This window comes from Cottoperca gobio, chromosome 5 (assembly GCF_900634415.1).
Source record: "Cottoperca gobio chromosome 5, fCotGob3.1, whole genome shotgun sequence".
Lineage (NCBI taxonomy): Eukaryota > Metazoa > Chordata > Actinopteri > Perciformes > Bovichtidae > Cottoperca > Cottoperca gobio.
This window is the reverse complement of record NC_041359.1, coordinates 15,125,652-15,153,336: the sequence shown is the minus strand read 5'-3', so window position 1 is coordinate 15,153,336 and position 27,685 is coordinate 15,125,652. Positions and strand designations below refer to the sequence as shown.

The following is a 27,685-nucleotide window of genomic DNA, read 5'->3' as shown; positions in this document are numbered from 1 at the left end:
CCCAGTCTGCTCCGTGCTGGGAGCTGCTGGATCAGATATAACAGAGATAGAGAGGGTAGAAGTTGAAGATTCCACGAAAGGGACATAGTGATATCACACCATCACTCTAGGGAATATACTGATGTACTATGGCGTGTGAGAGAATGGGACAGAGAAAGAAAATGCGTTTGTTGTATTTATTTATTTTTATTTTTTATAAATGTTTGTTTCGACAGACAAACGTGTGACCCACACCCTCTCCATATATGATAGATTTGATTTACGCACCATATTCTCGCGGCGTTGTGCGTAATGCCAAACTATCTATAGTGCCATTTATGCGCAATTCCTTCATGCCAAAGACTAACCAGTCTCTGATAGTCTTTGTATCTCTGTAGCTCTCTCATCGTTGTAGGTGATTACAAGGAAACCAAGTGGTGAAAACCGACAGCGAACAGCACAGCTATAGGGGGATTTACAAAGAAGGCGGACCTAATGCGACCCCCTCAAGTTGAGCTTCCGAGGGTTTTACAATGCCGACCATTTCTTAAAGCGCATTTTGTAGCCTCTGACTTAAAGAGCGACGATCCAAACGTGCGTTAAAAAACCCACGAATGTAGATACTACCACCTTCACTGAGAAGAAGAAAGACAAAAAAAAGACGCAAAGAGAAAGAGACTTTGTCCATCCCATTTATTCTCACTCATCACAGGAATTAACTTCAAGGCTTCGTGACAAGAACATTTGGTAAGACAGAAAAAAAATCTGAATTTATTTTTCGCTTGCAGAGATGATGCCACTGTGTTTGGCATGATGCTTATGTTTCATAGAAACGGCTTTTGAAGTAGTATTTTAAAACATTGGCTATAGTATTTCTTCCTCCCAATCACACATAGGCTATGGTGTAGCCCAGGGGAAGAAGAATGAAAACAGATAATATGAAAGTGTAGCAAATGGTAGGCAAATGGTCACATGGCACACAATACAGGGCATACGGCTTTGTTACCCATTGGGTAGTAAAGAAAGTAAAGTAAAGTAAATAAAATAAATAATAGTATGTTTGGCCCTCCTGCAGTGAGCCCCAAATCCAGATGTCAGGACCATGTGCCCGAAGGAGTTAGTGACAGATTGTCCATTTATTGTCTCTGCACTCGTTTTGTATTTTGAATCTGTCTCTAATAGCACAGATGTCGGATCAGCCTGTAAGTTGGGGTCGCCTTGCAACAGGTAAAACAAACAGCTGTATGAGTTGGATACTTGGTCAATGTGTGACTCACAGGCAGATATTACTTTTGTTAGGTGAAAGTGTTGCGCAAATCTTCAGACTACAGTTGATATGCGTGGGGGGGTTGCTTGGTAGTTTATGGTCATTTGGTCTTCGGGCATTTAAAAAAAAAAAAAATCCCCTTTCCTGCAGTTAACTCAGCCGACTCCATGATGTGTTGGTGGTATCCAAGCCACATGGCATCGAGTAAAACGAACTAAGACTATTTCCTTTTCCTCCTCACATATCCGAACCAAACTGATAGCCGTTCTGGACAATAGGCCACCACACAGTCTGCGTCAGGACATGAGTAATATAGACATCAGTAGTTTTAACAACCAGTAGCAGCCTTTTAAAGCAATTTGCCTTTGTTATTGCCTGCTAAATATACCCATGTGGAGGAAGAGCGCCCTGTGAAGGAAGTGAATGCTGATCACTCTTTACTGACTGAAGCTAATTGTGTTATTATTGTGTGCCTGTCAACAATGGCTTAGAAGAAAAATTAGGGTTCTCTTCATGAGTATGGGAGAGGAAGATCATTTGTGATCTAGATCTTCTGTGGTTTTCTTTGAGCAGTGTTCATATCATGAATGTGTGCCAGTGATTTGAATGTCTAGTTTTTCATGTCGAATAGTATTTCAAATAACAACATGAAATGAAGTGCATATTTAGTTTTGGAGGTGAAACAATAAGTTAATCGACAGAACATCTGTAATCTATTTTGAATTAATTAATCGTCATTTTTACAAGCAGAAATTCCAAACATACCATAGTGCCAGCTTTTCAACTTTAAGGATTTCCTCACTTTCTTTGTGTGATAGACAACTTTAAATAATTGGGTAATTTTGGTCGATGTCACTTTTAGGATTAGGATATTGTTATGGCTATTGATCAATAATACTTCAAGTTTAGACATTTCAGACCTAGTAGGGCTCAGGGTGCTTCAGTTTCTTCTTCTTTTTATTTCATATTTTATTAAAAGTTACTCTAAGTTACAGTTACAGATAACCAGGCAGTGAATGCTGCAGTTATTTTCTGAACAGCTTCATGTGTCCTGTTAACATGCTGAAGGTTGGAAAAGCTTACGTGCTTGGTGTGCAGGTTACTACTTGGAAAGTGGTGGGTGTGGAAATGTGTATATTCCTGTGAAACAACTGTTAAAATAGCGTGAAACAAGACACTTAACCCCCAGTTGCTTGAATGCAGGTTATGAGTGGTCCTCTAGTGAAGACATGTAACTTTCCAAGTGTGAGGCATTTTGAGTTAGAGTTCAATTAGAAAAATATTTTTGAAATACCGACAGTATTAAGACTGAAAAAACTTTATAAAAGATTCTGGGATACAGAACATTTTCTGTCTGTGTATTTAAGGTGACCTAAGTGAGGGGGTATGTTTCTGACTTTGGCCCCTATCTAAACACCAACACCCTATATGGGTTTTCATGTCGGGTTCATCACAGTGGAGAATGGGTAGATAAGCTCGCCTACGGTCAGCGACCCCAGCGTGTGCAGTTATCAAAATGGCTGAGAGTTTGAGGAGGAGCTGGACAGGTGCGCGACATGTGGAGGCCAATGTTTTATCCATGCGGGAAGCTTACAGCTGTGCTCTCCTGTCACACTGACAAGACCTGAGAATATCAGCATTTGAGTCAGCCCAAGTGTTAAGTGTCACACACTGCAGGGGTTATTATTATCTTTGTCATGGGGCTTGTAATCTGTGGATCTGAATTTGACTATATCATATGCTGCTGTCTATTTATATTTAAGTCATTGGAAAGTCCTTTGTTAATGTTGTGTATTGACATGGATACATTGCATATATTTATTCAATGAATTATTTCCTTTCATTTAATTTGTCATTTAGCAGATTTACAGTGAACTAAATACAGGGACAGTCCCTCTGAAGCAATTTGGGATTAAGTGCCGTTCTCCGGGGAACACTGGTGGCATTTATTGAACTCTCAACCTTCCAGTGTTCTTTTTGGAAGCCTAACCACTAAGACAACCACCACCCCTTTGATCTTAAAGATCGTCTTTTTGGTCATCTCCCTAACAGCCTATGTTTTGTTCATCTTCTTAGGAGAAAGTTCAAATTAGAATTTGTTTATCTTGTGGCTCTCAGTCCGTTCAAAGAGCGTCGTGCATGCTTTGTGGTGTTCTGTAGCTTAATGGGTAGGAAAAGGCACTAACACCCCCATGGGTGTGTTCCCTCTGGAGCAATCGGTGCCAAAATGTATACTCTCAAGTCAATATATGCTGTTAAAAAAATCCACCAAGAGCCATATGTTATTTATGATTTAAAGACTCAATGTCAACAGTTATCCAATATATGTACAAACCGGCTTATGTTTAAGCAATAGCTCACGACAGGCCGTGGTATATGCTCATTATATCACAGTTAAGGGGCGTGGTCTTCGCGTCGGGCCGACAACCCCCTTAACTGTGATATAATGAGTATATATCACGGTCTGAAGTGAGCTATTGCTTTTATAAAACGGTTACCAAGTGGGGCAATATGAAAGAAAAATACACACTCCAATTTAAATAGTTTTTATTATTAAATAATGATGTTCAAAATAAAATAGTCCCTCCGTTGCTTTCTGCACAAAACATAGTGCTAACAGCTAGCGTGCTAACAGCTAGCGCGCTAACAGCTAGCGCGGTGTTCTGTTCGTTTCGTTTTTTTCCCATTTGGTCTACCTGCTCTTCACGTAGCTCTGCATGTCGTCTTTTAGGGGCTTTTTTCTCTGGAGATAGGCACTGATCAATCCACTCCTCCAGAGTAGAGAACATTGTATTATACGGATTTCATAAATGGACGGTCCCTTGTATTGGCGCATGCACGACCAGAACTCGGAACCAGATTGAACTGTAAACACGTCTGTGTTTCAGCCTGTATAGTACGTGTTTGATTATTGTCATTTCACGCTGATATTATTTATAATAAAAGCAACCGAACGAATGGAACTCTGTTCTTATTTACATAGTAAAGCTTTGTAAGTTTGTTTCTTAACGGACGTAATTTAACAGCTGTAACGGTTGTAGCTTTTTCTCAGACGCGGAGGGATACTGACTTGTTGTGAAAAGTAACTACAATTCTACCTGTGATATACGCTCATTATATCACGGCTAAGAACCAATCAGATTGCTTGATTTGACATGTCCGTTTTATAAAAACCAATTAACCCGTTTTGGATTGAAAGCTAAAGTATTAAAATCTCTTGACCTGGTAAAACCCTAGAACAATACAAAATACATAAATAATACAAATACATAACTCACCTTAAATATTTTCGGTCAGTAACACTAACATATTGTATGGTTGTTCGTTCATATGGCAAACTTGTAAGCTAACAGTTGCAACAATCAGCAGATATAGAGCAACGTTCATTTAGAGTCGTGCTTGTATCCACCTGGCAAATACAAGTACAATATTCACTATTCCTTGTAGCTCTGTCTCCACCTGAGACAAATACCTGGCTCTTTACCTGCTGAATGCTCTCTGTTAACCATCTAGCGCTAACTTTGTCTGACTGCTGATGGTACTGAGCAGGTAGCATACAGTGTGTTTATCAGAGGTTCTTCAGTGAAAACAGCTGCTTCCTGACATCAAAACAATGCTAGAGCAGTGAGAGTAGGGGACATTATTATCAAAACTGTCATCTGAACACACCAGAAATGAGTATGGGCTATATTATGATACTGGCTTGGTTTACAGGGCCTATTAGTAGATGCAAACTGGTTCTAAAGTCACACTTGACCGCCATCAACATCTCTCATGTGATGTGTTTCTTTTGGAAATACGTAAATACAGAGGCTTTGCTGACAAAAACTTGTCAGTCTAGAACTTGACTGTAATCTACAACATATGTTGTTGTGCAATTAGTACCCTTAGATATCAAAATAGGTATAATTTGTATAACATCTGCAGTCTAAATCTATAAATACAGTGGACGTGTGCTCAAGTGTAAGTGTGCCTGAAATGTCTACCTGGAGTATAATTACCCTGGACCTCCTGCTGCCAGCAAGGTTTTTCTTAGAAAACTGCCCTTCAGCTGGACAACGTGTATACGTAATCAATGGAAAAATACCTTTCTGTAAACTTTCTCGTTATGGCTATCATTCCCATCCGCTATAACACATTGCCCCTCATCTTCATTGTAGAATCTGCAGACACCAGAACATAATGGCATTATCGGCCAGAGCTACTTCCTCTCTACTTTCTACTCTCAACAGGGGATGAACAAAATACATAGAACACCTTTTTAAAATGATGCTGTCCAGTGTAATTACCAGCCTGCAGATGCAGCCTCAAAACATTTACATTACATGATTCACAAAGGCAACATTTATTCCATGGTCATTGCATTCGATTGCACTACATTGCACACGTGTTTCTGTGTCTGTGTCCACCTCCTGTATTCTAAACACGATGTGTCAGTAGTCACCCTCATACATGCATCCGTAGTGCTCATGGATGCATGAGTTTGCTATTTTTACACATTACTCACTCCCTATAATGAAAATAAAACAAATTTCATGCACTTTTTTTGTTTTTTATTAAAAAAAAACACATTTTAGTGGTCCACCTGCCACCAGGGTGCATGTTACCTAGTTTAACATAACATAGGAGGATTATCGGGCTCATTTAAATGACAGCTGAGTTTAATATTCTCAGCTAAAGCTTTGGATAAATGCAGATTTTGTTGGCTGCTTGTAAAATGATGTATAAAAAAATATCTTGACTGCCTATTTACAGTGTAGTAGTGCTGCTTCTGATTCAGTCTTTCAGTCAGTGTGTGAGAAGGAGTCATGAAGAGGTGAGTGGGCTGAGATCTGTATGAAGGCAAACAGTTACTCATACTGCAGTATACTGTATAGGACTACCTTTTTCTTTTGTCCCTGTCAGAACATTTTCTCACATATCAAACTGTTGAAACATAAAGGTTTCACCAAACGGGTACGTCAAATATGATTGAGGATAAATTACGTTTTGGTTTCTGATAAACACTTGTGTTCAAAAGGCAGGGGAACCTTTGCTCACCTGAAAAAGCATCAGTGACTTGACAAGAGCTGGCTTGTTATCTAGTTTAATCATTTGTGTGTGTGTGTGTGTGTGTGCACGTGTGTGTGTGTGTTATGTCATGCGTCACACTGCTTTACGTAATACCGATGTAGGAAGTGACGCACAAAAGGTAATGTCTTTGTTAGCATGAATTTCATCTTTTCATCTTTTGTTGTGTGTATTGTTTAACATTGTGCATTTGATGATGAAGGTATTAATTGTGGTGGCCCAAGGTAAATTTGCTATGTTCTGAATATTAAGGCAGATTGATTGATTTTGGTTGATATATGACGTATAACTATTTGATACTGTTATTTCAATTTGTATGGTATAGTTCCTGTACTGAGTTGTGAATCAAAGCATTCTTTTCTTAATTAGTGTATTGATTTATCTTTCTGAATTATTTTGAACTGTATAATGAATTGCATATAAGAATCGTGTTATGTCAACTCCTGCTTTACGCAAGTTTATTTCCTCCTCAGAAAGGACATAAAAATAGCAAATGTATTAGCAACAGGAAAGAAAATCAGTACCTCCATAAGTTAAAGTTATTTGGAGCATTTAAAGGGTTGTAGTTCATGAGCAATGGACCATAATAAAAGCAATCTCTTAAGCCTGCTTTGCCACAGAGTAACATATGTGATTCAGGTGCTGGCCGATATCGCAGGACATGAGCATGTGGGCCTCTGTCCCCAGAAGGCACGTGGCTGAGATGAGCTGGTGCTGCCAGGCGCTGCTGGCTGAACCTCGTGCCTGTTCCTACACCACCACATGGTCATCTGCTCATTTACATGTGCTCACCCACTGCCCCCCACTTATCCCGTGCCTGCCCTGTTTTATTTCCACACAAGAAGAAATGGAATATAGTTGTGGGTCTTTTTAAGAGTAAAATGATTTATAAATAACCATTCCTCTCACATTAACGTTGAGCAGACGTACAAGTGTAACATCTAATCACTATTCACCCTCCCACCTGTTCAAACATTTCAAATGTCACCTGTCTAGTAACTCAGAATGGGACATTTTGCTCTTATGCTCCTTTAGGACTCATTTATTACATAAAACAACTGACTATGGGCTGTAGCAGAGCGTAGGAGTGTAAGGTGATCCTGGTGTAGAAGAGGATAGTCTGTGCAGTTTCTCATATGGAGCATCATACCTACACACATATTTAGTTTGAAACATCAATATTTATACTGTTGCATCAAGCTTTTGTTTTCTTTTTGATGTATCCATTATACAAATAGAATAATCTCATCCTTTGATAACAGTATTCCTAGTTTCAGCATCGCTAGCAACACAACCACATCCTTCGAGTCTCGTACGAGCCGTCTTAGATCGTCTTGAGGGACACGGTTTATAGGCACACATATGGCTAAGCAGTCCAGCCTGCCTTTTTTTAGATATAATTACAGAGCAGCAATACAAGCAGCAACGTTTCTTCTTAAATAACTAATTTTGCGTACAGCTACCTGATCTCAGACTTCTGTGCAGAGGTTTCTGCAGAGTTTCAGTCCTGTTGTATTAATGCTGCTGATTCCCTGTGACTTCCTGTTGTGGCATTTGGACTTTTACTGAGAAATACAAACAGATTGATGTGGTCTTACAGGTCTTTATCACACTTCTTAAAAGCCCAGAGAACGCCTGGAAATGCTTTATTTTATGGGTGTCTGATTTACCTAATAGTTTCCAATGGAAAATACTCCCTGGCTTATGTTAGCATTTAATTGGAATGAGTTAATGATAAGTACCATTTGAGCATTGTTTCCATGTTCCATATATTGAGTACCAAATAGAATATTTCTTTGCAGGAAGCTCCTTATGTGATGATTTTATAATTGTGTTTGTGCGCTGTTCTGTTATTCTTGTTTCCATTAGAGACACAGAAGTCCTTCTCTATCCTTGCAGCAAGGGAATTTCTGAAATTCAAATATTTGGCCTGTTTTGACTGAAAGCAACTAAAATATCAGTCGAACAGAAACATCCGTTTCCAATAGAAATGCAGACACTTCATGAATACAGTTTTATAAGCAAAAAGAAGAATTATTTTGAACTTTTCAAACGGATCCAAGTCAAGTGTCTTCAGGGTCTTGGATAGATTTAGGATTTTCTTTGATTTCCTCTGCTAAATACACATCTATCGCAGCTCAGCTCATCCTCCCTCTGTCTTTAATTACCCCTGCATTGACAAAACCGAGGTATTTCTTGTTGGCTTGTAAAATTCAGGATATTGAAAGTATAAAAAACACCTGAAAACATTAACTTCATTGGCATCACGTAATGAAAGAAATGTCTTGCCAGCTATGACGCAATACACAGTCTAAAGGTGTATTGTCAGGCGACAAGTGTATACAGCACAAAGCAGTGATCATATGGGAGAAGAAATGGCAACATCATGAGACTCCATAATGAGCCTCCTACTGCATTTACTGTAAATGGTAGTGGCTCCAGGTTCATCTGCTGTTTTCTGGTTGTTCATGCACAAAAAAAGCATTTGTATTCTCCTGGAGGCCACAACAGCCACATTTCTTTGTAATTTATAGGGCGGAAGAGTCAGACAATTTCTTGATTTGATGATAAAATCAACCTCTTAATCACTAATGATCCAAGACATAAAACAATGTGATGAGTTTAATTTCTAAATGACTTGCACTTTTTTCCCCTCTGTCGCTCTGGAAATGATCATTATCTAAGTTTAGTATTGCAACAGAAAGTATTGACATTCGGGGCTTTTAGGACTACATTACAGAACATGTTAACTTAGGGCAAATAAAATGACTCACTAGATAAGGCACTGGAAGATCTCACTGAGGTTAGAAGATTATTTTAGGTTTAAATAAGATTGGTTTCCAGATTTTGTTCTTAAAAAAATGTATTATTCATTCATCGAGAGGTCTGTATAGCTGGTTATTGTGTTAAGTGTTGTGCAGTGTGACTTTGCTTTATTGGGCTCTGATTTATTTTGTAGCTGCAGTGACATAATATCAATGGCCCTCTTTAACTTTACGGTGTGAATGGCAGTAATAGTGATCTTCAGGCTGAGAGGACACTGTGAACACAATTGAGCTGCTGTACATTTGTCACAGAGGAAGCAGCTAACAACACACTATTGTCTCTCAGCGTTCACACTGTGAAGTAGTGAAGAGGATTCATTTATGTCCCTGGGAAAATAGTGGGAAATGTCCATTGCAGTTTCAGTCCAAAAGCTAAAGAAGATATTCAGTTTAATATGATATAAAACATAGAAAAGCAGGATATCTCCATATTTGAGAGGCTGAAAACTGCATTTTGTGCCATTTCAATTGCTTTTTCGATTACTCGACTAATCATTGCAGCTCAAGATGTGAATTTTCCCACAGAGGACTTTTCTCTTGCCATTTATAACTTGCCAGCGATTAATCGGTTGACAAATACACCTCCTTTCTCCTCTAACCGTGGTTACAGAAAACCCCACGCTCCTTAAGGAATGATACTGTTGAAATGTGTGATTATAGTACTATGGTAATAATTGTTTCGCAAAACACATTCTCGGTCATTCGAAGCCCGTTGTTGTGAGTGATTTAGCATTCTGTTTCATCACATTGTGCTTAAAGACGTCATGTGTGGGATGTGAACAGTAGCACTGTGAATATGTAGACTTGTGACATTTACTGCACAAAAGACAAGAGCAAACAAAAGTCCCAAAAACTCAAACAGACCTTGACCTGTGGTCTGGACTTGTTTGCCTTGCTCGGTACAGGAGTTCTGCAAGCACAACAAATTTGCCATACTTTTCAGCTTTTTATCGCAGCCGGTGATCATTTACAGCTACGTACCATTGATGTGGGGATATGCATTGCAGAAGTTTCGCTGAACAAATTGAATGAGTGAGAGAATGTGGTCCAGGTCTCAGGTGTTGGAAGTGTGTGACACTGTGTCAACAATAGATCTGAGTCATCGCGACGCAGATGTTGTACAGACATATAAGGATTCATGATACCTTTGATCGCAGAATTTACAGTAACGTCAGTAAACTAAAACAGCTGCTGCTGGAGCCGAAAGTTAATAGTAAATAATTACAATTAGGCAAACAAAAAAGCATTTCTTTATAACATTAAATAATCACTATTAAACATGCAAGATATCAAGGGTTAAGTTTAACACTCAAAAACGTATCCACTCGCCTGTAAGGGTTTGATTTGATCATATTTGATTGACAGGGGTGTTGAAACGCAAGCAGTCCACCCCACACTATACTGCTACATCCTGATTGGCTCACGGACATATGTGACATCAGCTTTTTCCAACCCAGTCCTATCCACTTCAAACCAGTAAGAAGAGCAGAGATAAAATAAAATAAATACTAAATCTTTCATGTTTCCTGTGAACTTTGGCAGAAAACTTTGTACTAACATAGGACCCCGTCGACCGTAGTTAGAAGCTGACTGAGAATTTATTTTCAGTCAGTTCATGGAATAATGCATTCTTTAACAAACAAGCCCGACGTGCCTGTACTGTGTGTGTGATTCATGTCCTTTCTTTATCTTTCCCAGATATTCAAGATATTGAGTCAACATCTTCATTGTACACGTACTGTATACAATCTGTTACAACTTGGAAGATGGAACCTTCTCAGTCAGAGATGAACATCTTATCCAATGGGAAAAGTCACGACCTCGGATGTGACGTGGGTGTGCCAATGAAGACGATGCTAGAAGAGGATCTGTGAGTATTCTCCCTGAATTGAAACACAGAGGAATGTCTGCCTGTTGTCACTTATATCCTGTTAATAGCATCATAACACAGCATGTGTCGAGCACTTTTTTTATAACTTTTGTCTTTCTGTATTAGTTATACTCGTGTGAAAACCACATCCTGGATTATTTGAAGTTAACTAACTATCTTTTGAGCTAACAAAAAAAAAGACTTGTGAGTTTCCATTTAATTATAACCAGTTTGTCGAATGTGTTGAGCGACATACAGTATGACTTGCTTCCTGCATAATGTTCACGTTTTTTAAATGCATGTTTACCTTGTTTCTTGCTCGCCTCATCGGTTGGATCCTTAAACAGCAATGGCACTCAAACAGTCAGGTATGTCTGTGGAGACTTGTATGAAGAGTTGTTCAACTGCATTTTTGTTTCCATGCTTATGATGATACAAAAAAACCAAGCATTGTCTTCGGCAGATATGTGAACCGTTTTCAGAGGTAAAGAGAGGGAGACCATCGATTAACATGTTATACATTTGTGCCCTAGATTTGATGATCCGGATGGAGCGCTGGAGAATCAGGAATTTTTGCCCAGTGCAGATGGAAAGAAACCTCCACACTTCACAGATGTAAGTCAAGTTTACAGACGTAAAACAACAGAAAGAACATTATGTTTTTTTTCTTATTGGACATTTATTGTATGCTATTTCCCCCCCCCCCCCCCCTCAGTTTGAAGGAAAGACCTCTTTTGGCATGTCTGTCTTCAACCTGGGTAATGCTATTATGGGCAGTGGAATCTTGGGATTGGCGTATGCCATGGCCAACACTGGCATACTCCTTTTCTTGTGAGTAAATAAATATTCATATCAATTTGTGACAATTTACAAAATGGTGGAGTCTGTACAATGCACTTAAACTATTTGCTGAAAGGACTATGGAGCCCTGAGACTCTCTAATGTACTTCTTGAGAGGATACAGTTGAGGAGCAGGCTGCTGTGATGGTGCGGTTAAGGGCCAGGAGTGGTGCTGGTTACCTACAGGAGTGATTTAGTACCTGTCATGACATCTTGTAACATATCATTTACTGTAATATGCACACCTCTACTCATACCCTTTTTCTCAGGCTCCCATCCCCGCCCTCGTTGCCACATACAGACCCCAGAAAGGCTACAGCCCGGAATAACTGAATGTCCAGACCCTGTGTGAGGCATCTGGATTGCTCATTTACTTCCTTCTGCTGTCAGACCGTAACCTAGGTTGTCTTGTAGTCTGTGTTTGTGTAGCTGCAGAGAGCAAGTAGAAGGACCGGAATAGAAAAAAAGCAAGTCAGTTCAATGCTAGAGCTGTCAGAGAGTAGCTCCTCTGATGAAGGGAGCTGAAAGTAATTGGTTCAATGGGATTCCAACTGTATATGCTTGGTGGCTGGTTTCATGTAACTGAATCATTGCTATGTAGCAGTAGGTGCAAGAGACATTTAAGTTGCATTTACATGAGTTTTCAAAGCAACATGAAGCAACCGGCCTGAAGGTTAACAGTCTTTCATATGATGCCATCTTATGTCAAACATACATATAACAAACAGCACTTGCATATCAAAGTTAAACATAAGAAATAATTGCTAAACAGCTTGTATCTAAGGCCATCACACAGTAATGCATCACGACTGTTGCACAAAACATTGACTTTTGAGTTATGGAAAAACTGTAGGTTTGAATGAGTCATCAGATGTAGGTGAAAAGAAATAATCCTCCAGAATGATTAACAGCATGACATCAGGATGTAGTTAATCATTATTATCATCTATTATTATCGCGATAGACAACATGCATTATAGGTTACTGTTAAGCGTGGTAGATGTTGATAAGTTAGGTGTTTATTTGCATATCACTTCTTATTTTCTATGCTGTCCTTGTTGGGGTTTGGTATGAGGAAGTCTGGTTATTAACGAGAGAGCGTGTGTGTGTGTGTGTGTGTGTGTGTGTGTGTGTGTGTGTGTGTGTGTGTGTGTGTGTGTGTGCGTGCGTGGTTGCGTGTGCACAAACACATATAAGATCAGACAAAAGACGTGTATGCAGAGCGGGAGCTTTGTATCCCTCTCTGTGGGTGTCGCTGTGTTTAAAAGCCAATTCTCAAATGATCTGAAGCCATAGCGTGTATATGACGCCGGGTTATGAAGATCGAGTCTGTTGTGCTGTTAATAGTTTCAGCTGCTACAAGGCGGTGGAAGTCTGTCTGTCCGTTTGTTATTGTGCAGTCACCTTGTTAATGTGGATTAGCAGTGCTGACTAACTGGGAATCTTTTAGGCAAGTGCTGGGGTCTGTACCGTTAAAAGAAGGTGAATCTGCAGCCTGATCAGAGAGCCATCTGATGTGGAGAGCGGCGATGATCCGCTTCCAGCAGGCCATCACCAACGATCCGCCGGCTGAGGCGATCGGAGCCGTGGCAGTCTGTGTGTTTTTGATTGTGTTGTGTGTTCATGCGTCTTTGTTCATACACTCGTTAGCTGTAGATGTTTGAACCCCTGATCCACCAACAGAGATACGAACAGACATTCTCATTCCTCGCCAGCGTATTTCCAGTGAGACACAGAGATAGAGCAGTCGTGAAGGCTTATTTACACAAGGCATCACACTACATGTGATATTTACCAAAAGCAGAATTATAAGATAAATGCCTGTTTGTGAGTTGAGTTGACGTTGAGAGGTTTCTGAGTTGAGGGAGGTTGGACAGTTTACACAGCCGTCGAAATGCTGCTAATGACTGTTTAGGGGATCTGAGGGCTCGGCCTCCCTCCCTCTGCAAATACAGACAAGAGCCAGGGGGAGGACTTCACTACAGTTGTGGCTACAAGAAAGACAGAGTGTGCAGAAATGCTGGGAAAGGTCTGAAAAAGGAAGTGGATTTGGGATCAATCTCTGACCCATTAAGAACCTGAGAACCCTGTGCTGACTTGACTCTGTAGGAGGACCACTGTAACTCTTAGAGACAAAAGGGTTGTGGGAAATATCATTTTCATGTTCAGGACTGTTGATTTCTGTCAATGGAGTGCATTTATATTCTATTACAAAAAGACTATTTCATGAATGCCTCGTTTTGTTTCATGCTGAATAGTTGCTTTAGTGTCACTATAAAACTGCACAATTAGCATTTTGAAGTAATGAACAGCATCAGCTTTAAAATGTCATCCAATGGCAGGACAGTGACGTTGTGCAAAATCAGCCACCACTGAAATTCAACTTCTTTGCTTATTAAAATATTTGTTTCCCTCTCATTAGTACACAATGTCAGATCAAACAATACCTTGTCACATTAGTGGTAATGTCTACGAACAGGTGCAATACATCACTACTTAATGCAAATGGTTGCTTGTAAAGCAAACGGAAATGAATGGAAGAGGAAAGCCAGGATTGTAATCCCAGTGGGAATGCATAATTTGGTAATATATTAGGTTGATATATATATATATATATATATATATAGAAGTATAATATAGTTATATAACTGATATTCTGCATTGTGTCACAGGTTTCTTCTGACTGCAGTAGCAGCTTTGTCAACTTACTCCATTCATTTGCTGCTCAAATCCTCTGGCATTGTGGGTAAGCCTTGTGTCATATCTCATCCTTTTGTAAGGAAGTAGTGTATATATTATAGTGTAGAGTTATGTTATCAAAATGATATGCAGACTTGAAAGTCCAACAGTTCTGCTGCTTCTGGATACCAGAACAAACCAAAGTGACGAAGACATCTGATAACTGGTTAAAGGACCATTTAGTCAGCAAAGTTAGCAAATGATTTTAAATTTAATGACAATTTTTTAATTTGCCAATTACAATTAAATTGTTGTTTACATGCCAGAATGTTCAGGAATATATAATATTTTAGGAATTTGTTTTCCAGTCCGCTTAACTTTGCTAAGACTGATATAAATGTTCAAATGAATGAATGAATTGTATATGACAAACATTTAAAACTGTGAAAATTACAAATGGTCTTCCCCCACCAATCACTGACGTACAACTTTTTCTTTTGTATTGTATTTTATTGTGTTGCTCAGAGGGACGTCTCAGAAAACATAACTGAGTAAATAATATGGTTTGTAATCTGTTTACAGGAATTCGAGCTTATGAAGAGCTGGGGTACAGGGCCTTTGGCACTCCTGGAAAAATGGCCGCTGGTATAGCAATCACCCTGCAGAATATTGGAGGTGAGGAGCTAATGTCATTTAGTGATTCATGTGTTCAGTGAACTCCCTGTAGCAGAAAACATGAATTATACTTAGAGTTTATATCCCCCTTTCCCAAACACACACACAACTACATTCTCCATGGCTGTACATCCCTTTAAACTGTTATATGAGGATGTATTGACAGTAAAGATCAGGAGAAGTGTTGGTAAACAGCTGTGTCCCCGGTGCTGCTGGCTATTACAAGAGTTCACAGAACAGCATATGGCTGGTTTTTTCTGAAAGCTTTGTGGATACACATCAGACTGTCATTAGGTTAATCCAGCAGAATGGTTGACATTGCTTCAATTTGTAATACTCATAGACTGAATGCATGGGTTTTCACAAAAGATAGTTCAGCCCCAAGTACGTGCAATAACTGCACCTGGATTAAGGTTGATGCCAGTAACTCACTTTCCAAAGCCATGGCGAGAATTTTAGAAATATTGAGGTCAAGCCCCACCCCAATGCAGTTCAATAATCTTTTAGCAGCATTTTGATTATTTATATTTTATTTACACAGTTAAATGTTCAACTTTTTTGCTCAATTTAATTTTTTATTGAGTATCAATTCTGCAACTAACAGTTATTTGCATTATCGATTGAATTACTTGATTAATAATTGATAATTGATCGAAAGACAAAATTACTAAAACGATTAACTAGTAAAATTGCTATTTCATTCTCTGTTAAACGATTAATCGACAATCGTTTCAGCTGTAGGTTTTCCCCCCAACATGGGAAAAGCAATGTTTTAAAGAGATACAACTCTGTCGTTTTTTTGTCAGCCTAAATGTTGCATATTTAAATATACTGAATCAAATCTGCCCTCAGTAGTAGCTACTGCTCTGTCACTTACTCACAAATAGTGTGACGTGGTTTAGCTGATGTCTGTTTGCTCAGTATGCTAACGTATTTGCAAGTAAGCATGTTTTCACATTTTCTCTGTCTCGTCTGTTACAGCTATGTCCAGCTACCTGTACATTGTGAAGTCTGAGTTACCGCTGGTCATCCAAACTTTCCTGAAGGCAGATCCCAACTCCGAGTGAGTGTTATCACTTAAGTGCTTTTCAACACCAACATCTCTGTGCTGCTAGTGAAAGGCGCGTGACCCCGCTGCCTGCTGTCCAGCTTAGACACTGTGTGCTGGGTCAAGGGGCCTGGCAGACTGTGTGTAGAGCGAATATATTCAGTTTGCACCATTCATTGATTCAGTCAGCTTGGGGGTGTGATGAGAATGGCAGCCTGTAATTGGTTGAGCTGCAGGCGGTTGGGTACTATCTGTCGGTTATGTCTACACACAACCTAAACCCTCAGTGCTGTCAGATTGAAAGCAAGCAGTGTTCATATCAGAGTCCTGCCGCAAACACAGACACTCTGCATAAGGTTGCGGTAGACTGAAGTGGATTCCAGCTGCCTGTTTGAATCTAAAAACAAACCATGTGCTCAAAAGGGATCACGGCAACTTTAGCAGTCCTCAACCGTGTGTTTTAAATATTGGAGTTAAACATCCAGACAGCCCTCTTAGGGCTCTTACATTCAACGCAATACATGACATAACCTCTACACTAGAAATCCATCTAAGCACGTGGCCTGATCTGTCTCTCTGTTGTCTCACTGTCGTTGAGGTTTAGTGCGTTTCTCCATTTTTATGTCATGCCCTTTAGAAGACTCTGACTTAAGCATTCTGAAGCGCACATCATTAACCTTTATCATTGATGCATTTCGGAGTGGGATAAACTAATACTTACATCTGTGTTTGTGTGTATTCATTTCAAGGTCAGAGGCTAAAATCGAAATCGATAAATGAAGTATTATGACTGTCGCTCTCTGTCTGTGTCACACACACACACACACACACACACACACACACACACACACACACACACACACACACACACACACACACACACACACACACACACACACACACACATAAATGACAGCAGCAGGTGGTAAAACATGGTTGCCAAATTCCGAGGCCGAGCATAAGGACAGGTTAGCTGAGGGCTAGCTCTCAGCAACCGAGTCACACGCTGTTCATTTACACTCGGTGCACCTCTCGCTGTTCACATTTGTGGCGTCAGGAGAACAGGGTGGGGCTGAGGGTTTGCATGGTCACACAAGGAGAAGGTCAGATATTTGGAAGTAGCAGGAATTCACACAGAGCTACATGTATCTTGTTGAGACTTGACTCCATAAAGACTTTGGGCCCGACGGACACAAAATCTATTGATGCTAATATAACAGACAGATTATTTATCGGCCGATGATGTTGTTGTGTTGATTTTTTCAACATGAATACACATTACAATAACATCCCCTACATTTGGTTATTTAAAAATTGTGGCCAAAGTAATAATAAAAAACAAATAAAGGTGAAATATAATAAGTTAAAACAAAATCAGTAATCTCTGATTTTCTTACTTATCAGTCGACATTTAATATTTCTGCTAAAATGATTCTGTAATATATGTATAATATCACAACCGCATATCATTGAAGGATTACACAGATAAATAACACAGTGCTAGGCCTTTCATAACTCCACATCTTAGTTATTAAAGCCCAGCATTGCAAACACTCAGTCTCAGCTATGTATCGACACATCTTTCATAGCAAAATGTTCAAATGCAAGACTTGCAATTTGCTTATCTGGACTTTTATCTCGAAAATTGACTTGAGTGTTGACCTTCCCTGAGCAGCTCTGGATGTGAAGCCTGATCTATCTAAAATGACGTACTGGCCAAATATCCAAAGAGGACATGACCTGTGATTCTTGTGACTCCCCCGGCTTTCAAAGGACTCCACACACACACACACACACACACACACACACACACACACACACACACACACACACACACACACACACACACAACCCAAAAATATCAACCCAATCATACCTCACTTATTGGAACACAGTATACTTATATAAACAGTTATGAGAACATGGCCACCAAAAGAAGAGTGACTTCCTAACACAGTGCCCAAAGTTTAAACCTGCCTGGGAATAATTTTTCTAGAAATTCACAAATAGGGATACACATTTTACTAACTCATACTGGGGGAAGTAAAAGAAAAGCTGTTAAATCTGCTGTTGGAGTTTGGTACAATGTTCAAAATGTATACGAATAGATGTCTGTATATTGTATATTCATACATTGTGTTGACACTGTATTTCGTTATGGGCATGCCAATAAAGCTATTTGAATTTGAAAGAGAGAGCTATAGGAGCATAGATCACCGTATGCTGTGTGGATGGCAGACATCGGATCTGACTGGTTGTGCCTCATTCAGAAGGTTAAGAATAACAGGATTAGGAGCTTAGGGGGCTGTAGGACACAAAGACGGTTCTATATACAGGATTTAGGAGACAGTGGTCGTTAATGGTTTGACAATCATTGTCTAGCTTAGCTTCCTGTTGCTAAGGCTCATCTCAGGTCTACAGCTACTGAGATGTTGCACCGCTACTGAATATATTTGTTTTCCTGATAGAGACACACAAGCAGTAGTGGACGGATGGGATACTTTTTATTCATTTATTTACTGCTGGGTAGCTTAAGTTGCAATCATGCATCAACTTCTATTTGGCCAGTGTATTTATATTGTGTATTAATGATCTGAATCTGCAAAGTAACTAAAGCTATACAATAAATGTGGTGCAATAAATAGTACAATATATTTCTGGAATCGAAGTATAAAGTAGCAGAACATGGAAATACTCAAGTTAAGTACAAGTACCTCAATTTTGTATTTAGGTGCAGTACTTTAGTTAATGTCCTTATCAGAATCAAAATAAGAATCAGAATTATGGTTAACAAGGAATATAAAAAGGACATGACTATACAGAATAAAGAACCACTTACCATTTGTGCACTATAAATAATTACTTTAGGACTGAATGTTATTTTATATACAGTATATTATTAGACTAGGTCACTGTGACATATTGACAAAGAATGACATGGAGCCGTATGAAGGAGTTATGTTTTATGAAGGGCATTTGCAGGAGGCGTTTTATAGAGAGGAAGTGTGTGTGGTACCCACATATAGCCGATGATGATACAGCAGCCTGATCCCCGAATGTGTTTGAAGGAGAAGCAGGGCTAAGATTGGATATGTTATTCTACCCCCACAAGTTTTTTATAATTGATTCCAAAACTGTTGGTATGCCTATAACAGATGCCTTTAAGGTGGAAACTATGTCCGGGTGTTATGATGTGGGATAGGGCTGTCGCGATATTAAGTTTTCACTACACGATTAACGTGGCAAAAATATAATAATAATAACAATGATGCTGTCAGCCAAATTAGTTTGTTGTGTATTTTGTTTCTAGTTCGAATCTGACCCTCGGCCCTTTATGTCTCTCTCTCTCTCTCTCTCTCTCTCTCTCTCTCTCTCTCTCTCTCTCTCTCTCTCCCTCTCTCTCTCTCTCTCTCTTTTTTCAGCTGTACTATACAATAAAGGCAACCAGCCCCCCACCCCCCTGTGCTGTGTTGTTTTGGCTCCACAATGTCTTTCTTTTCCGCAACTGTGAACAGTCTCATAAATCCTCAGTTACATAACAGTCTACTCCGGTACTTCTGTCGAGAGCACACACGTTTTTTCCACAATCTGTGGGCCAGCGATGTTCCCAGCAGGTTGCTGTCGGTCTGTGAAAATGCAGCACTTCAACCATTTGGACCAGTAGATTTTTAACAACCACGTGTTGCTCCCAGACTGTGATTTTAGAAAAAGTAGTTTTAATAAATGTGTAAAACAATTTCTTAACATTAATCACTTTTTCCAATGTAAACCCTTTTTCCTTCCGTCTCTCTGTGAACCGTGTCTCTGTGCCACTGTTTAAAATATTGAGCTCACCAAAATAAACTCTATTTCTCTCCAAACAGTCTGTGGTACTTGAATGGAAACTACCTGGTCATCATGGTCTCTGCCAGTATCATCTTGCCCCTGGCTTTAATGAAACAGCTTGGTGAGTAGAACTAGTATAGTTGGATGTCTGCTTCCCAAATTAGTTTAGACATTTGTATCTATTCTAAAGAACTATTAGTCTATTGCAAATGATGTGAGCGCCTCTGACTTGTTTCACGCTGCAAGCAGGGGAAACATTTGTGGTTCTTTTTGCCACAGGAACTTTTCCTGGAACACTTTGACCTATATGGAATATATGTCCAGTTCTGCCAAGAAAAACCAACCGCAAAAAAACATGAACAGTTAGACATGATAAAAATACAAAATAGTCTTGGTAAGTGAACACGATGAGATACAAAGACTTCCAAGATCACAATTTTGACTTAGCAACATGTTTTTATGTTTCTCACGCATCACGTTTTGTCCATTCTTTCTTTTTGTGGCTTCCATAATGTTCCTGGTTGGTAGTTCCTGCCTTCTAATGTTAACCGTAAACTATTAGTAAATAATGACCTTGCGCTTCTCTGCCTCTCCGTCTGTCTTTGCTCAAGCTTTTTGTGAAGCCTGTTATCACGTTTAGATCCTTAAGCTTCGATTAATTCATTTGAAGTAGTTAAGCTCTTTTCAAAGCTTTTTAAATTGAACTACAATGCATATTTTACGTTTGCCAAATTATTTTTACAAAACATCTATCTTTAGGACTTGTGGATTAGAATTATGTTTGATCATGACATTTTGTTGGAGCAGTTACCTTAAAGTCAAGCAATTAGTGTGTGTCTTTATCCCACCGCTGGCAGTGGAAACAGCAGGTTCCCAATTAGACATCATTATCCATGAGTTGATCCCACCCTTTAACTGAGCTATTCATTAATACATTTAACCAACATGCTCTTTCTGGTCTCATAGTGCTGTGAGGTCGTTCTGATGGGGCATTTTTAGCAGAAGCCTCATTTATAGAACAGTCGGAAACAGTTCGCTTTGTGAAGTTCTTGTGTAACTAATACAGCTTACTGTAGTCCCAAACAACACATGAAGCCCAAATGGATCAGGAGCTGTGACATTGACGGTCTCTTCCTATTTATTTTCAGGTTACCTCGGCTACACCAGTGGATTTTCTCTCAGCTGTATGGTGTTTTTTCTCTCTGCTGTAAGTTGGTCCAGCTCACATAGTGGCACATCATCACAGTGACTCTTCACAAGGAGGCTTATTTGTTCTGGCATGCCATTTTGGCACACATGTTATTCACTTTCCCACCCTCGTCTCTATATTTAGTGGTATGTGGTTATGTTTGATAAGGCGAATATCAGCTGCTTAATACACATCAAAGGTTGAGAGTAAAAAGTAAAGTACTTAGAGGCTGAATCCCACTAATCTGACGTGAAACATCTTTTTTTCAGCTTTGCAGTGATTGTTTAGAGCCCTTGTTTACTGACTCTGAAACATCCCTTCATGCTTATGCCTTTTCTTTCTTTATACCTTTTTTGCATCCCTATGCAGGTTATCTATAAGAAGTTTCAGCTTCCCTGCCCATTCGATGACTTCTCAGCCAACAGTACTGCTGGACACCTGAATGTCTCAAGCTACGTCCACGAGTACAACAATGGTCTGGTTCACGAGGACGATGACTCCCATTGCTCTCCACGCATGATCAACATTAACTCACAGGTAGGCACCCGAGGTGCAGACACAGCCTGCTTATCTGGATTGTTTTTGAGGACACTTATGTCAATGTGTGCAGAGTTCCCACACTCATTTTGGCAGGCTCTGTTGCAATGCTTATCATCGAAAGTAACGTGTTAATGTGTTCTTCACAGACGGCATACACCATTCCCATCTTGGCTTTCGCCTTTGTTTGCCACCCTGAGGTCCTCCCCATCTACACCGAGCTCAGCAAGTCAGTCACCCCTCTGTAACCTGCAAGTATTTTACAACATGTCATTGCAACATGTGGCATTCTCATTCACACTTTCATCTTTCTGATTTCAGTCCAACGCAGAAGAGGATGCAGAAGGTGTCCAACATCTCCATCTTCGTCATGTACAGCATGTACTTTCTGGCAGCTCTCTTTGGCTACCTGACCTTCTATGGTGAGAACAGTTATCCCTCGGTTGTTTTTTGGTTCTGCTTTAAACACAGCAATATCCAGAAATCACTTATGAATACATTGAAAAAAAACATCTAGCACCACATTCAATCATTGTGGTGAGGACAGGTTTATATAGATGGTGTGCTTTCTCAAAATAACGTTTTTTTCCCCACTGGTGACAGTATTAGAAAAAACATTATTATCATTAGTCTGAACAAGGACCATGTCAAGGACAATGTTAAAAAACATTCATCTCAAGAAGAGAATAGTTGATGTATGCCAGATTTAGCTGTTATCTCATTTCCATCTGCAGTCCCCGGGCAGGTACACACAGATCAATCAACAGACACCAATAACAATACATTTACAAGCAACACAAGAGTCTGTCACGGTAACTAGTATACACTAAAACTTCCAGCGCACACATCACCATATAAATACCAACACATTCATCCAGTCTTGTCAATGCAAGCATTTTGTCCGATTCCAGAAATCTACAAGGTCTGACATTGTGATGAGGGGATGCTGCTTTCTACAGAATACTAAAATATATATTTTTTTATCTTACCCTAATGCTTTTTAAAATATTAAAATGTGTTAAGTGGCAAAATACAGCGGCAGCCAATAGATATAATATTTAATAATTAAAAGATTTCCGAGGAGAAAGTCCCATTAAAATACAAATATTCTAATCTATGATTTCAAATGACTGTATGTTTAATGATATAATGATGATAATGTAATAATGATGCAGTATTGATGGTTAGTATGTTTCTGTATTTGCTTGTCTTCCTACACGTAGAGCTCCCTCTTGTGGTGACAATGTGCTGAGTGATGTTCACATCAGAAAACACTTTTATTATTTTATTAATACGTTTTCTTTCCTCTATATATCTATTACTTCTATAGACAAGGTGGAGCCTGAACTGCTGCACACTTACAACCGGATTGATCCTTACGACACTTTGATCCTGTGTGTGAGGGTGGCCGTCCTCACAGCTGTGACGCTGACAGTCCCTATCGTGTTGTTCCCTGTGAGTTTGCTGTTGATTTGTTCCCTGTGATGCTCAATAATAACATGATATTCGTGGTATTATTTCCTCATTGAATCCTCTGTCTGTGTCTGTCCACAGGTACGTAGAGCCATCCAGCACATGTTATTCCCCACCAAGTCTTTCAACTGGTTGCGTCACACTGCCATTGCTCTCGTTCTGCTCACCCTAATCAACTTGCTGGTGATATTTGCTCCCAACATTCTGGGCATCTTTGGCATCATTGGTTAGTACAGCACTGAACATAAAGCTGAACATGCATCAAAAATATCATCGTGATGTTCTAGTTAGTTATCAATAAATCCAAAAAACTTTACTGTAGGAGGCTTTTTATGTCATTAGCTCGTCATGTTAATGTTAAAACTAATATTTTTGAGAAAGACTGTCCAACATTATCACCATTAAAAGTTGCAGACAAGTAGCAAACACCCTATCATACCATTACTATTACATGTGTGTCAGGAAAATAGTAGTTGAAGTAGTTCTTTAGTAATTCTTCTGACAAACCCACAAATCGAACATTAGAAAAATCATTGAAACAGCATTTAATGTTTCCCACAGGTCTTATTTATTCACTTGTCTGGACTTTGGGGTGCTATTCTACATATGATGTGATTACGGGTTACTTATTCTGTCCCTGCTTACAGACTGAACCCTCCTGTTTGACATGGCAGTGTTGGTTGTGTTTCAAGCTTTTTAAGTTCCCGACAAACAAAAAAACATTAAAAGCAAAACTATAAAACGTGACCGTGACCGTGGTCCTGGACAAACCGACGACCTGAGTCAATATTATTGTCACGCTCTGTCCTCATGTTTCACAGGTTAGAGGTCAAAGTTGAAAACATTTCAGTCAAAGGACTGCCAAAGGCATCTTCAAAGCCTCAAATTCTGCTTTGATAAACATGGACATGCAGATGAAGCAATTCGTGGAGCTGTTTTGTGTATTCACAATCTGGGAATTGTAGTATTCACAGGGGAATGCTTAAAGTAGCTCTTTGTGTTTTCTTTATATTTTCTCCCTTACTTTTTATCACCGTATCACCTGTATCATATAATGATGTCTTCCTCATAACATATTTTGGTTAGTTAAAGTAAAAAAAAGAAAGATAAATGGGCGTTACATTGTCACATTATTTTGGCTGATATTTACCATTGGTAAACTTTTCTTGTAGCAAGTTTAACACAGTACATATCTGCACAAAACAGAGAAAACAAATACAAACTGAAAATTATACATACTTACATAGACTATGTATGTTTCTTGTTTGTGTCCAAGCAGTGCTGTATGCTTTGTTTGTTTACCAGCACTTTTTCTTTCTCCTTGCAGGTGCCACGTCGGCTCCCTGTCTCATTTTCATCTTCCCTGCTGTCTTTTACATCCGCATCGTTCCCAAAGAAGATGAGCCCATGAACTCTGTTCCTAAAATAGTGGTGAGGCCTTGAAATCGTTCTCTCTTCAGTCATTCATTATGCTAGTTTGGTGATTATCTGACTGATGTGCTCTTTTCTCCCGCCTCTTAGGCTGTCTGTTTTGCTGCTTTGGGTATTGTCTTCATGGTAATGAGTCTGAGCTTCATACTCATCGACTGGACAACAGGGGGCGGCCTTGCAGCAGGAGGCCACTAGATGCTGCTTCTGTGTATGTGAGCTCTGGAAAGGTGGAAAATATCTGGTCCATGTAAAGGGAGCTCTGTCACCTCAGTGAGAACACACTAACAGTTTGTTGGTTGGAATCACAACTGCTCGAGTTAAATTAACTTTTTGACTGTAACTTAACACACATGTGAACAAAATCCTTGCATAATGACGTTCTATAATTCAATTTAACATAGTGCAATGGTAATGCAATTTCTTTGGATTAATCAGGACTACACAGGGTCATTTTTTTTATTACCATCTGTTAGTTCGACTAAGTCCATCCATGATGGTGAAACGGTCCTTTCCTGGTACTTCCTCTTTATTTACACACAAAGAACTGCAGCTGGTACTGTATTGAAAGAAGGCATGATGTCTGTTAGGCTGAAGACGGGAAGGCATCAAGATATGCATGAGAAATAACTCATAAGTTATTTTTTTACAAAGATATGAATTATTTTCCACGAGACACACACAAAGAGAATAGTCAATGATCTCATCCTGAACCAGCTGCACTCTGAACTGTCCATCACTATGTTATATAAAACAAAACAAAATAGTGCTTTAAGGCTTTAGAGTGCAGGTGACATTTCATTTCACGACCTGTCGAGTTGTTATGTAGTGTGTCCTGCAAAGCTTTTGGTTTTGAACTCCTTTCAGAAACTCTGGTGCCTTTTAAGCCTTTGGAACGGCACACAAACACACAGCAAACACAGGAGTGTATATTTATTTAGCTACTATATCTTTGTTTTTAATTTCAAATGAACTATATTTAACTACTGTATATGATAAATACAATAATCCAAATATATCATGTATGATATCAGTTTTTCTGTTTTAGCTGACAGTATATAAATGATGAAAGGAGTTACGACCGAAGATATTTTTAATGTTTGATAAAATACAAAGAATTTCATACCTCCCTATATAGAACTTTTAGTTCAAATGCCAAACTGTGACCTTAAATATAAACCAAGTACAGCTCAAGTTTGATCTCAACAGTTAATTAATCGCTTAAATTCTCCTTACGCCCTTTAAATTTCTCTGAATGATAGTATCACAGATTCTGTATCTGCACGTTCAAACTGTTTTATGATGCCCACATCCAGTGAAAATCCAAACTTGAATGAAAGGAATAGTTTGGGGAAATTCCCTTCACTCATTCACGTTCTTGCAGAGAGTTAGATGAGAAGAGAGGGGCGGGGGGGGGGACAGCTAGCCTGGCTCTGTCCTAAGGCTAAAAGCCTACCAGCACATCTAAAGCTCACTAAATAACACTTAATATCAGGAAGTTAATTACCTCTAGTGAAATATCCAGCCATGCAGAATTTAACCATGCAGGTTTTAAGATAAGAACATGAATGTGGACACCAAAGAAATGTAGACTACATATCAGAATCAGCATTGTTGTCATTTCAATGTAGTCTGAGAACAATGTCACTGAGGGTCAAACATTCTTTTTTTTTTTTATATATATCATTTGGGTGAACCCACCTGAATTTGGTTTGGTTCGAACAATGCCTGGCCAAGCAACATGGATTTGTAAAGATGAACCCACTGGTGGGTCTGGCAGAGTTTAACAAGTTAATTTGTATTAATTTAAAGATGTGTTATGCTTTTGTGATTCTGTCGTAACGTCTTTGCTGTACTGGTTTGTAGTATTTTGATCTGCTTTCACCCTTGTTGACTATTTAGACTTGAGGTTAATGTTGTGCATGTTGTTATGTCCAGTCCGTCCTGTAGTTGGTTTTAGTGAACACAGACATTTTCTTTCTGACACTGTAATGCATAGATGTTATTGTAATACTGTACATTTAGCATCTTAAATTCAAGTGCATTGAAGTCCCATCCTGTGCTATGTTATATTAGTATTATGAAGCCCTTTTTAAAAGATGCTACATAGAACAATGTTTCAAACATTACTGTTGTGATGTTCTGTCAGTGTTGACACTTTAATTGTGAGCTTAATTTAGGGATGTGGATGAATACTTTCAGTAATTCTTCAGGTGAACTTTGAATCTCACAAAAGCACAACAATCTGCATATCAATTTTACAGATTACAGGAGCATTTCATTACAAACTACACATGAAGGTTTAAACCTGGAAAAATAACTCACAAAATGTTTTAACAAATTTTTGCTGCTCATACCCAAAGATGATCTTATATTGTATCATAACTCTAAGGCTTCAGAGAAATTCCTCCGTGAATAATCACTTCTCTCCTTTTTATTTATATATTAATGACTATTTGTTTAGCCATTTTTATTTTTGCAGATAAATTATTAACAACAGCCGAGGAAATATGCACGTATCAACCTCCGTCCCTTGCTTTTCCACGAGTATTTGCAGTGGTTGTTGTGGGGTAAATGAAGGTTTAGTTAGGTCATGTTTAGTGAACAGAGTTTTCTTCACTTTAAGTGTTCATGCCAAAATAACAACTGACTACCTACTGCTTTGAAATGCCTTTAACTTTTAAACAGGTACCACAGTTTTAATACCACACGCAGTATATCAAATATGCATTTTTCATGTACCTAAAAAAATCTGTGATATTTTATTATCGCTGTTGTTCAAGACATAGATCTATGGAAACGACACGACTATAAAATAATTATAAGGTATATGAATTTTGTTGAATAAGACGTGGCTTTATATAAATAATGTATATAAATGTAAACCTTTTATATTGTGATGCATATTTACAGTAGCTTGTAAAGTGTAAATAGCAGGGACAGTTTTAGTTTGGCAATAAAATAATTGTAGATGTTTTTA

At 38.9% G+C, this 27,685-nt stretch overlaps 1 protein-coding gene across 2 annotated transcripts; it reads left to right on the top strand.

Annotated features, from left to right (window-relative positions):
- Positions 1-420: 420 nt before the first annotated feature.
- slc38a3b (solute carrier family 38 member 3b) lies at positions 421-27,685 on the top strand. 2 transcript variants are annotated; one of them, XM_029431602.1, is made up of 17 exons: positions 421-726; positions 10,840-11,011; positions 11,359-11,379; positions 11,545-11,626; positions 11,727-11,842; positions 14,524-14,597; positions 15,113-15,205; positions 16,187-16,268; positions 20,117-20,199; positions 21,227-21,285; positions 21,637-21,804; positions 21,954-22,033; positions 22,126-22,226; positions 23,135-23,259; positions 23,359-23,503; positions 24,605-24,708; positions 24,799-27,685. In XM_029431602.1, the coding sequence occupies exons 2-17, from the start codon at positions 10,908-10,910 to the stop codon at positions 24,901-24,903; spliced, it is 1,542 nt and encodes a 513-aa protein (XP_029287462.1). In that variant the 5' UTR covers positions 421-726; positions 10,840-10,907; the 3' UTR covers positions 24,904-27,685. The 2 variants fall into 2 exon arrangements, with proteins under 2 accessions (XP_029287462.1, XP_029287463.1); XM_029431603.1 differs by lacking the exon at positions 11,359-11,379 and having other exon boundaries at positions 424-726.

Excerpts from the sequence above, each read along its gene's own strand:
- slc38a3b (XM_029431602.1), top strand. The coding sequence starts at position 10,908 with ATGGAACCTTCTCAGTCAGAGATGAACATCTTATCCAATGGGAAAAGT. Across the intron at positions 11,843-14,523 it reads ACTGGCATACTCCTTTTCTT|GTTTCTTCTGACTGCAGTAG; the intron begins GTGAGTAAATAA and ends ATTGTGTCACAG. Across the intron at positions 16,269-20,116 it reads AAGGCAGATCCCAACTCCGA|TCTGTGGTACTTGAATGGAA; the intron begins GTGAGTGTTATC and ends CTCTCCAAACAG.